The sequence below is a fragment of the Amblyomma mixtum genome, chromosome 3, assembly GCF_055824585.1.
Source record: "Amblyomma mixtum isolate Tamu chromosome 3, ASM5582458v1, whole genome shotgun sequence".
Lineage (NCBI taxonomy): Eukaryota > Metazoa > Arthropoda > Arachnida > Ixodida > Ixodidae > Amblyomma > Amblyomma mixtum.
The window spans coordinates 131,813,409-131,824,778 of record NC_143014.1 but is presented as its reverse complement, the minus strand read 5'-3'; the positions used below and the strand labels follow the sequence as shown (position 1 = coordinate 131,824,778).

At 43.8% G+C, this 11,370-nt stretch overlaps 1 protein-coding gene across 7 annotated transcripts; it reads left to right on the top strand.

The window, feature by feature from the left end:
* The first annotated feature begins 937 nt into the window (after nt 1-937).
* Nucleotides 938-10,341, top strand: LOC149351959 (uncharacterized). Of its 7 annotated transcripts, none has more exons than XM_089581182.1 (13): nt 945-1,033; nt 1,585-1,657; nt 2,430-2,528; nt 2,630-2,708; nt 3,628-3,932; nt 4,019-4,084; nt 4,243-4,279; nt 5,781-5,918; nt 6,592-6,620; nt 6,733-6,791; nt 7,400-7,481; nt 8,033-8,117; nt 10,130-10,341. In XM_089581182.1, the coding sequence occupies exons 1-13, from the start codon at nt 973-975 to the stop codon at nt 10,238-10,240; spliced, it is 1,224 nt and encodes a 407-aa protein (XP_089437308.1). In that variant the 5' UTR covers nt 945-972; the 3' UTR covers nt 10,241-10,341. The 7 variants fall into 7 exon arrangements, with proteins under 7 accessions (XP_089437314.1, XP_089437313.1, XP_089437312.1 ...); XM_089581183.1 differs by having other exon boundaries at nt 971-1,122; XM_089581184.1 differs by having other exon boundaries at nt 978-1,134.
* The last annotated feature ends 1,029 nt before the right edge of the window (nt 10,342-11,370 follow it).

The window sequence follows — 11,370 nt, the reverse complement described above, 5'->3', positions numbered from 1 at the left end:
ACACATGAGTTACTTGGCAGTGACGGGCCTGAGCGGATAAGCACAATGAATGCATTACTGCAGTCTCATCCTGTACAGAAGGTTCGTGGCACTCCGAGGTACGCCAGTTTTTTTTTCACACTGAGCCAGCTCATATTTAAACTTAGGCTCCCCGCTGGCCAGCAACCCCTTCTTTCGCTCTTTGGAAGTATCACAAAGAAGCTTATCTCCTGCATTGCAGCACCGCGTGAAAAAGGAAGGAAAACATACAACTGGTCCGCACAGGTAAACGCCACCTACCTGTCGGCAATCCCGACGCTTTCATAGCGCCGGAGATGAATCTTGAAAAAGACAAACCTTCGTTAGAGGCAACCGACTATCGATAGGTGCACAGTAGCAAACATGCAACAGTCCTCTCAAGCGCGAAAAAACGACCTCATCGACGCCACTCCGCGGTCTCCTCGCGCGCCTTCCCCCGCACGATGTCGCGAAATTTACATCAGAAGACGCCGCATTAATAATCGAGACCGTCACACACTTGCGCAGTCGTGCAGCAGCTCTTTCAACAAGCCACAAGGCGATGACAGAGCGACGACGAACACTTTTTATCTAGTTGGCGGGCAAGTACGAAACAACATCGCGCGTGCACAATGAATTATTTTGACAGCACTCACCTCAGTCTGGAAAAGGTTGAAGGTAGGACTGCCTAAACCATGAACTGAGAGCAAAATTCACCGAGCTCGCATCTACCAAAACAGCAGCGGGCCGATTCACGAGAGAGAAACGAAAGCGCAGATAGCGCAACGAGGCGCTGGAGCATACACGAGTTCGCCCGTTCTCTGAAACGCGCGCCATCCTCGGTCTCGGACGGGCCTCGGCATAATTTTAGGCGTCTGGGTTCGAGAGCTACATGCCGCAAAAACAGAAAACCGAAAAACCCTTCGGCGTCACATCCGCCAACCGTCCTCCTTTCCACCTACTCTCTGGGCGCGCATGCGCAGTTCTGCGGAGTTTGTTCTCTCGATGTTCAGGTGGTCAAGAGGCCTTGGTTCAGGTCCGCGAAACTGCGAATAGTGTACTATCTACTGCGAAGTAGGAAATACATCTCGTCAATCTCGTGCTCAGGACGGAGAGTGCTGTTCGGTAACGGACGTCGTGCGTTCGTCGCGTTTTCTTCTCATCAAAGTTTTGATCTAGAAAACCGTATTAGTACAAAGTTCTGGTGCAGGCTGTGCGTTTCGTAGGATTATCCGCTTTTGTATGTCGTAAAACCTTGGCGCTCATTTCAAAGCTTACAGCTAGCGCATCCGACGACGACACCGGATTTTCTGCAACGCGAACTCCTTAATGCTATCGCGTTAAAACTTAGACCACACGCGGACACACTGCACGCGTCTGGGCGCATGTGGTGTATCCGTATACCTTTAGCAGCCTACATTTCCAGAGAACCTGCGTCACGGATGATTATCCCTGTAGTAAAACTTGTTGGGTCAAATGGCCACTGTCCCCTAGGCCCCCTCTGTGCACACCCATGCTCCTCTCCTTCGTGTACTTTTTGCAGTTTAAGCATTGGCATGCAATTCTGCTATTTCACCGCTAACACAGGAATGGAGGATCTTTTGCTGGGTTGTCTTGACGCTATGCACTTCAAGCCATATGATGACACTAAGCTTCTACCGTAAGTGCCTTTTCTTTCAACCTTTTAGGTCACAAAGGATGTCATTTGACTGATGCTTTACTTTAGGACTTGCTGTACTAACAGTTTTTTACGAGACAGTAGTGTGCAAAGCATAGTGACCGCTATGGTACATGTGTGTAACTTTCCCAGGCTTGCAGCAACTTCGGGTAGTATACAAGCCCAACAGCATTATCTTAATTATAAGGGGTTACTTGATAGGATCACGGATGATGTAAACACACGTGCATGAGCTGTCTGTCTAGTTCCATTCCATCTTATATTCAGTTTGAGTTGTAGGGTTATATTATGGCCATTTCATTCTTGCATGTAATGACTGGATACTGCAGACGTTAACTTGATATTAATGCATTAGTGTTAATGGCCCCATTCAGTGACAACCCCGGCATCGTCACCTTGTCAAGAAAAGCTGATGTCCCACCTCCCATCTAGGTACCGTGAACATGCAATGTACTCACAACCTGCTCACCGGATTGTGAGCAAACTGCGGACCGTGGCAGGTGGCAGTTAAATTAATCATTGGTCGTGACAGGTTGCTCGGGAAGCAACCTGAGTCTCACACAAGCCTCACCGCTGACTGTGTTTGAAACAGCCACCTGCCACGGTCGGTAGTGTCCATGTCTGCTAAGTTACACGCGAAGAGGACCCCAGGCTGCTGAAGTGAATGATTAACACTGTCGCGTCATATGTTGAAACTGAGCTTAAGTGTCTCCAAGTCTTATGCATAGATTTCCGCTTTATGCTTTTCTAACAGGGAGCACTTCAGGGGCAGACAAGCTCCAGCCACTGTTCGCCAAGTGCTATACTTCCTCTATTACACGTATGACAAGAAGGCTGTGGAGTCAAGGATGAAGTAGGTCATTCCTTTTAATTTTCTCCCTGAACAAAATAATATGGCTTGCAGGTCAGCTGCAGTGAGCGCCTGGCTGACCTTGCTTATATGTGGCCTTGCAGGAATATCTGGCCAGTAAAGACTGGCGAGTCGGACAAATGCTTCCGTGGAGAGATCACACATTGGATGTCTACTTTGCAGGCAAGTACTAGCAGATGTTGTTAAATAATACTGACCCACCTTTTTTTGTATGTGCAGTGCTATTAGTCATCTCTCTAGCCATCATCCTTCCCTGATGTACCAGAAATGGTTCCTTTCTTTTACCTGAAAGTGTTCTTTTCTGTGGTGGGCATCATCATTGAGACAGTCACAATGTCTCAATGGACTCTGAAGCACTTGCTAGGCATTGTGCTTATGGCCTTGTCAGGCACCTTCTTTTATATTGAACCTGAATCATCATAAAAGAATGTAGAGACTACAGTTTATAAACTGTGGGTGATGTTGCTAATCAGAAAGTGGACTTATGAAGTGCTGGCAGTGCTTGTACTTCAAACTGTGTCTACTGTGTGTGTCACATTTGCCATAATGAAAGTGAGAACTGGTAAATTCAATAAACAAAAAAAGGCATCTTTGAGAGACTTCAGCTGCACTGAAAGAATTGCAAAATAGCAAGGCTGTCACCTTGGAAAGGATTTCTGATGTCACAGCAAAATTTTTTCCGTGTAATTAGGTTGTACTATTGCAGGGTTGCTGAACTTGGTACCATTGTTAAGGTGCATTTGAGAAAAGTTGTTTTTAGCAGAGTTGAATCCTCAGACTGAAAACAGAAGAAAAATTTGTCCTTTTGCCGGCAGTTTTTTTTTTTTGCACAGTTCCACTTTTGCAGTTGTCAGCGTGGAATCTGAGGCAGAAGTATTACTCAGAAAATCTAATGTGTTTCCTTATAGTAGTACTGTTTATCGCTGACATAAAAGCACTGTGAAAAAGAAAAGCTTTTAAAAGCAGTGATGAAAGAACCCACAGGTTGCTTGTAAGGCATGTCTTGTCGCATGTGTAGAAGTATAGAGCATGGCTGCTGTGAGTAGCATGCGATCAGTACTGTTCTGATTGGTCCCTGTAGGGTGATGAGCTTGCAGCTCCTTACATTCAAGAGTTCAGCGCTGCACTGCTGCTTCGGCCTGGAACGCCGCAGTGCTCCAAGTTTCTTGCCAGCCTGTCCATGTTCGTGCTTCACCGCAAACTGGAGGATTCACTGGAGGATTCACTGGAGGATTCACTACATTTCAGTAGCCCCTTCTCTCCATCAAAGCGTCCAGCTTGGAAATTAGAAATGATTAAGAAGGATACGATTCAGACACGATCACAGAATGCTGCTTTTCAGGAAGAATTGGATGCTTTTGAATCGGAAAAGGCGAAGCCGCAAAGGTGAACCTCCATTTGCTCGTTTTGTGATCTTTGATACCTACAAACCTTTGTTAATGCTCACGTTTTTCATAATTTAATCTTGGCAGTTTATTGGAAAAGAAACAGTCAGACTTGAAACTTTCGATAAAACACTTGCAAGCTCAGGTTCAGAGGTGAGTCAGTGTTTTGTTCTTTTTTTTTTTCCTGATCGTGTTCTGTTTTAGTCAAGTATAGATGTGCGAGTTCATTATTGTAGGAGGTAGCCTGTTGAAAAGTTTATATGATTTTAAAGGTTATTTAGGCTTTATCTCTGCATTTTCTCTTTCGACAGGTTTGAATCGGATGACACTCTTGTGAGGCTAGAGAAGGTCAGTCTCTCTTTTTTTTTTTTTTGGCATTCCAACAAGCACTAAAAAAAAAAACTTCTTAGGTGATAACTGGTCGGTCATTTGAATTCGTCAGCGTTTTCTGTAGTAGCTCCGCCTTAAAGGGTATGATGTGGTAGCCTTAATGGGTAAATGCCCGTATATGCGGAATTGGTTATTCTCTGCTTTACATTCATAGGTCGCTGGAAGTCCTCATAACACTCCTGGCGCACTGGTGCAGTGGTTCAGCGATGCGTCACTGCCCTGCGATGGCAGGTGGTTGTTTCAAACACAGCCACCAGTGGGGCTTGTGAGACCCAGGCAGCTCTTCCGAAGCAACCTCTCATGACCTAGTCATTAATTTAATTGCCACTTGCTATGGTGGGCAGGTTGAGATGGCGTGACAAGGTTTGCACTGCGTCACGCGCGACAGCAGTCACTATTTTTTCGTGCATAGACCCTTCTAATGGTAGCACATTAATAAATGAGCATGGGCATTCGCACACATTCCCCGAGCATCTGCCTTTTGGGAGGTTTGATTGGGATGGTTAGGTGACCTTTCTGATTTCTGTTTGACTTCTTGCTTAGAGATGCTGTCTTCTAAGTTTTTTAGTGCACTAGCATTTATAGTGGCTATTTCCCGCAGTTTAGCCGATGTGTGTTTGTTTTTCTGTATGTCTGAGACCTGCCACAGAGCATAACCTGCCCTGATGTGTGTGTGTGTGTGTAAATATACGCCTGGCAGGTTGCCCACTTGTCACCGGGTTGTGGGCAAACAGCCCACCGCAGCAATCCAGTTAATGATTGGTCGTGAGAGGTTGCTCGGGAAATGCAACCTGGGTTTCACGAGCCCTGTCGATGGCAGCCCCTGCCATTGCTGGGGAGTGGCATACCATTTAACTGCTGCACCACTGCTGCATACCAGGAGTGGTATGAGGACTCCCAGGAATCTATGAATGTGATGTAGAGAATGACCAAGTGCGCATATATGAGCATTAACTAATTATCGCTATCCGAACAACTGCCATCTGTGTACAGTGCATCTGAATACTTGAACTGAAGTGAAACCGAAATGCTAGCTCACGTAATTCGCATTAATTTTGCTGAACTACGCAAATCAGCCATAATTTTTTGAAGGGTTGACTGTAGATCCATTTGTAGGCGTCAGCCCCTCCGCGGTGGCTCAGTGGTTACAGCGCTCGACTGCTGACCCAAAAGACGCGGGTTCGATCCCGGCTGCGGCGGCTGAATTTCGATGAAGGTGAAATTCTAGAGGCCCGTGTGCTGTGCGATGTCAGTGCACGTTAAAGAACCCCAGGTGGTCGAAATTTCCGGAGCCCTCCACTACGGCGTCCCTCATAGCCTGAGTCGCTTTGGGACATTAAACCCCCTTAAACCAAACCATTTGTAGGCGTCAAAAGGGGAAAAAAACAAGCAGTATCTACGTGCTGTCTTAAGTCTCTTCCGTGCATGTGTAGTTTTTTTTATCTTGCTCTTATCATAGCTTTGCCGGAAAATGAGAGCTGAGGAACGAGATACGAAGAAAGCAGTAGCAGGCATCAGTGAAGCAGTTGAGACTCTTGGCAGGTCCAAGCATGTGATTGATCTGTCATCACTTACTGACAAGCAATCCACATTTCTCGTAAGTAATTCATTGCTTGTTTTGCAGGCCATCTGCAGTGCTTAAAGGCCTAATTTGCCCCCTCAATGTAGCTACTGCTTTAGTTCTGCACTGAAACACAGAGCTTTACAATGTAATGTTGGGGTGGTTCTGGCATCTGTCGTACTCTCGAAAAAGAAATATAATCAGAGTAGGTGCCGAAAAGTTTGTTTAGTGTTGTTAAGTCTTTTTTTGTTTTGTTTTTTAACTGAGGAAATATTCTAGACATGCTACGTTGTAAATACCTTTTCGCAATGTTGCAAGTACTTTAGTGCTAATGTTGTAATGAGCATACTTCAATAATATGAGGATCATTGTGAATGCATGGCATGGGTCAGGAAGCTGGAATTGGCTGTGCACGCTGGTCCACTTGCTAAAGTGGTGTAAGTACGAGTGTGCTGTTATACCTTGCCTTGGTACTGCAGCTGACACTGAGGCTAACACGACTTTCTGATGTTTTCAGCATGAACTTAACCTCACAGCTGCAATACACACACCACAGGCATAACTCATTAGCAGAATTTTAATCCTGCAATGTTTTCTTTTTATGTGAAAGTGCAGCCCGCGTGCTATGCTTTCGTATGTCAGTCTGTATGGTTATGTTGAATGCACAAGTGTTGCAGCCCCTATAAAATCCGGCAAATTTTCTTTACAGAGCTCGTCCGGACTTGTGGATGTTGTTGGGTGAGTGCGGTACTGCTTTGTGGCGTTGGCCACCTCCGCTGAGCTTCGCAATAAAAGCACAGGTTTTTGTCTAGTTGCTACAGTATGTTCTTCTTAATGTCTTTTTTTTAAGGATGTTCAAGAACTGTACTGAATTGAACAAAAAGTTGTCAGCCCAATCGGACAAGGAAGGCAAGTTGCTTTGCTTAAACAGAATATCCAAGAACTTGTGGTGTTTGGCATTTTAAGATGACCAGTCATAGTTAACTACATGCGGTTACAAAAGAGGGCAAGGAAAAGGTTTTTTTCCACATAAAAATACTTTTTTTTGCAGTAAAGCTTTACTTTTATCCCATCAGTGAATGCGACTGATGTGAAACTACATCTTACATGTGCCAGTATTACAAGATGCTGTTGTTGATTCATGCCAAATGTTGTTCATGTTGAAAGTTAAGTGAAAAGAACAAAAGAAGTATGCAAGGTGTCATTGTTCTCAGAAATTGTTAATGGCCAGAGGCTTCACATTTGAATAGCTGTAAAATTCTTGAGTGGATATAACAAGTAGCAGCACGACTGTGCTGTCACAAAAATGGATGTGTTTCCTGTTTCACATACATTGCATACAAAACAATAGTGCTCAGTTTGCCTGCTTTCTGCTTTTGCTGAAATCAAGCTTGTTATAATTATGCAGCTTGTTGGATGGGGGGGTGTTGTACTGTCGCTATTTGGAAGTGTGTAAAAAAAAAAAAGTGTTGTGACTGGTTGGTTACTGAACTGAACTGTGCTCTTTTGCCATCAAGGCTGTATTCAGCAGGTTTTGGAAGCAGCGAAACTGCACTTGGCTGCCTTAAGGACTACACTACGACGACTGCAAGAACAAAAGTTAGTTTCTGTATTCCATTTAACAAGGCTGACACTTAGGCATAACTTTCATAACCTTGCCTTACTAACTGAAACAACCGTGTGCACTATCCTTTGCATGGACATTCTTGGTCCAGGAAGTTCAGCGAGATCACCAAGAATAGCGGAGGTTTTTCAAAGTCAGCAAATTTTACGTGCTTGCATTTCCGGTGCTTTATTTATGAGTTGCTGCTGTGCCATGTATGCATTCACGTTCAGGGCACTGTGTTCTTCAACACACACCAGCAACAGTTTCTAGTTTAACACTTTTTATATTTGCAAGGTCTGTGTTCAGGCAGACTATTTACGCATTACACGAGTTATCATAGTCATACAAGTAGTTCAGATCTGTGACGCAAGAAAATCTTTGTAGCATTTGATTGTTGTGCCTGTGCTTACAGTCAGAAATTGAGAGTTTCCGAGCTTTCCTGCAAGAAGTTAAAAAGTATGTGTTCGTCAGATATTCTTTTGGTGCACCTGCAATTTTTAAGCTGTTAGGGTTTCACAAGAAGTTTCAATCCTTGCTTTGCTAGGGAGACCCTCAAGGCAGCGAAAGCAGAAATTGACCAGCGCCTGTCTGCTGCTTGCAAGAAGCCGTTCGTGTTGCTGAATGATAAGGTAAATGTGAGCTCACTTTTTAGACATTTGGCAGAGACTGAGGCGCTAGATTTGTTGAATATTCACGTAAGTTGGAGGTGATTCCTGATAAACAAACCGAAACTGGATGCAAGACACTAGAAAAGACAATGCAAGCACTTCTCATGGGCCTGGCATAGCCCCATTAGGCTTGGGGTGAGATCAGCATTCTCAGCGGAGTCCATCAGGCATCAGCAGTAGCGGCAAAATAACTGAAATTACACGTGACTAGATCCTTCCTAATTTATATGAAATAAGGGTGAAATCAAAAGGAACTGCAAACCTTTCCTTTCCTTTTTTTTTTTAATGCTCTGCTCATAGTGCTAGAAGATGCTACTTGCACTAATTTGGATGCACATATAAATTAAGAAGCCTGTGAATGTCGAAATGTTTTGTTTATCCAACTCATGTTCCGGAATGTGTATGTTTTTTTTTTTTCTGAACTTTGTGTCTGTGCAAGTGTGCCACAACATGATTTCTGGCATTTTTCTCCGGGAGCGTACCTTCACTTTACCGAGATATGGAACTCATTTTCATTTTCAACACAATAATTGTAAACAAAGGGGTGTTCGTCGCTGCTAAACTTGATGATTCTGTTGAAAGAAGCTGTGACCTCAAGTGCCTGTAACTTTGGAAAACAGCAGAGATGTCTTTTTCTTTAACATGAATACTGGCATGCCTGCGGAAAAGGTACATAACTATGGTGACAGTAAGTTTCACTGAGCTAACTTTACAAGCTGTTTAGAAAGGAAGTTGCAGTGAAATGCATAATTGCACCCATTTTTTACACCTTGTCTTTTTTTGGCTTAAAAAGAAGAAAATCGATAGTTTCTTCTTTTCAATTGTATTTTGTTCAGAAAAAAAAACAAGTTACTTGTGCGTGCAGTAAATCACTGTTGTCATGTAGCAGTTTCTCTATAAGGTGATATGCAAGAAAATTTTAAATTTCCACATACTAGTGTTTTTAAACATGAGACTTTTCTGTAAACAAGATACGTATTTTGTTGGAAAGGAAAATTTTGCTGTTGGAATTAAAAATGTCATCCAGACATGCCCAGCCAGCTTTAGGTGACAGCACCTCGTGCGTTCATCATGTCCGAATTAATAATTGTATGCAGGCAACAGTGCCTTATCGAAAGCAAAACTATTGCAGGAAAGGAACCACAGAGCAGTGTGTTGTGCTTTAGCAACAATGAGTTTTCACTTGTAGTCAAAAGCTAGGTCGTAAAATACCTATGTACGCTGCATGTTGTAGGTGAACACTAACACTGTCTCAGGCTTAACTTCAGATTCATCTTTTCACTAGATTGCTTGCATAAATTAGTTGCACTGAACGTTCAGTTCCGAGTATTTTATATTTAAAAAAAAACTAGTTTAGCCAAAATGATATGCACAGTATACCACATTTTAGTCTTCCACTGTCACATCACCTACTGTATCAAATCGTGGGATGCATGTATGCTTTCTGTTGTGGTTACAAAGCAGAGCTGTAACATTTGCAGCATTCTCAGGCAGTAAGGATATTTACTCAGCTTCATGATGGTTTCACTATTAATGCTTTTTTACTTAGCTGGAAAGCACACAAATGCAGTATTAGTTCAAGAAACGTTCAATACAAATGCTGTAGCAATTATGTCTAGGACGTTCGTGCAATCCATATGAGGGGTTCATGGGATATGTTCAGTAAATGCGGTATCCACCTGGAAAAGGGCAGTTGTACAAGCAGTCTGCATTCGCTGGCATTCTCAAATTTTTTTTCGCAGTCCAGAGAGTCTGGCATACCATTGTCTTAAGTCTCTCTCGGCTGCTTGAAGACAGCACACAGTGCACGTTTGGTGCGGTTGTTCAGGAGGAGGGTGAAAAAGGCAGTTAGAGGAGCATCTCCAGTTTTCTACTGGCAGAGTTATTGCCTGCTGCTTCCACAAAAGCAAGCAGTGTGTAGTTTTTAAGTTGATGCCCCAATGGCGTCCACTACTTTGTGTCTGCCTTTTCAGGACATTGACAAGATGTGCAGGCCTGCAGTGCAGCCAGTTGCGGAACCTGATGTGGAGGAGTTTGTGAACAAGCTTTTGGCTGCACACAGGAGCCAAAGCAGCAACCAATAGTCGCTTCCCAGTTTTTGCACGGCCAAGATGCTTGGCGGTGTTGTAACTTTGGTGTAGTCCATTTCGTGCAGAGCAATGGAGAAGATAAAAACTCGCATTTCCTCGTGTTGTTTTACTTGCGGAAGTACCATGATGTGCTGTGCACATGCCCAACAAAGCCATCAGCACAGATACAAGTTTCACTCAACACACCGCTTCTTCAGTCCACACTGGGTCACAAGCACAAGCCTTAGTACAACAGACATGCTGTAAATTTCCTGCTAGCAGCACTCACTAAGGCACTCCATTGTTGCAAGACAGGATGGCATTTTCAGAGGTGAACAAAAGATTGCAAAGTGACAGCCGCCAGCAATGGCGTGCAGAAAAGCTTGCACAGCCTGGCTTTAGTAGCAGGCTTCCCTGAATCATAAGTTCAGTGCTTCAGCAGGCTAATGCTGAATTGCTGAATGCAAACAAATGGAACGTGGTGTCTGAATGTTTCACTCTGCATTGCTGTTGTGGATAATAACTTGCGCCAACATCAGACCTTGAATGTGCATTGGTTTCTCTAACACTGTCTCCAACTGACCACTGAATGTTTCTTAGTCATGCGAATTTGTTAAACACGGCACTGCCGGATCTGTGGAGTTTGATTTTCTTCTTTTTGGTGGGTTTGTGGGTTGGGGTGGGGGGTATGCACAGAGTGAGAAGGTGGTTTGAAAACTGCAGCCAATTTCTCCGAATTTATGTTGTCAGCGGGAGAAATGGGACATGCATAACTGATATGTGACCTTTAGTCCAGCTTTCTTTCTACCCTCAACACTTGTGATGACTCTTTCACATAGTGGGTGCAATCTCTACAGACCTTTCATACATCTGCACTGTCTTCCCACAGCAAGTGCCTCTGCAAACTACAGAGGATTCAGAAAGAGGAACATAAGCCCATTGGACTCAGTATTCCATCGTCACTACAGACTGAACAGCACCTGTGATATGGTGAATTCACTTAGCAATGCAAACTTACTGATGTGGCATGCGATATCAACTTGACTGCGTTTTTTTTTTCTTTTTTCAATTAGTGGTGCCATTTGTATTAGGCCTAACTTGCAAGTCGCAGTGTTGCTCCAATAAACTTGCACTTTTCAAGCAAT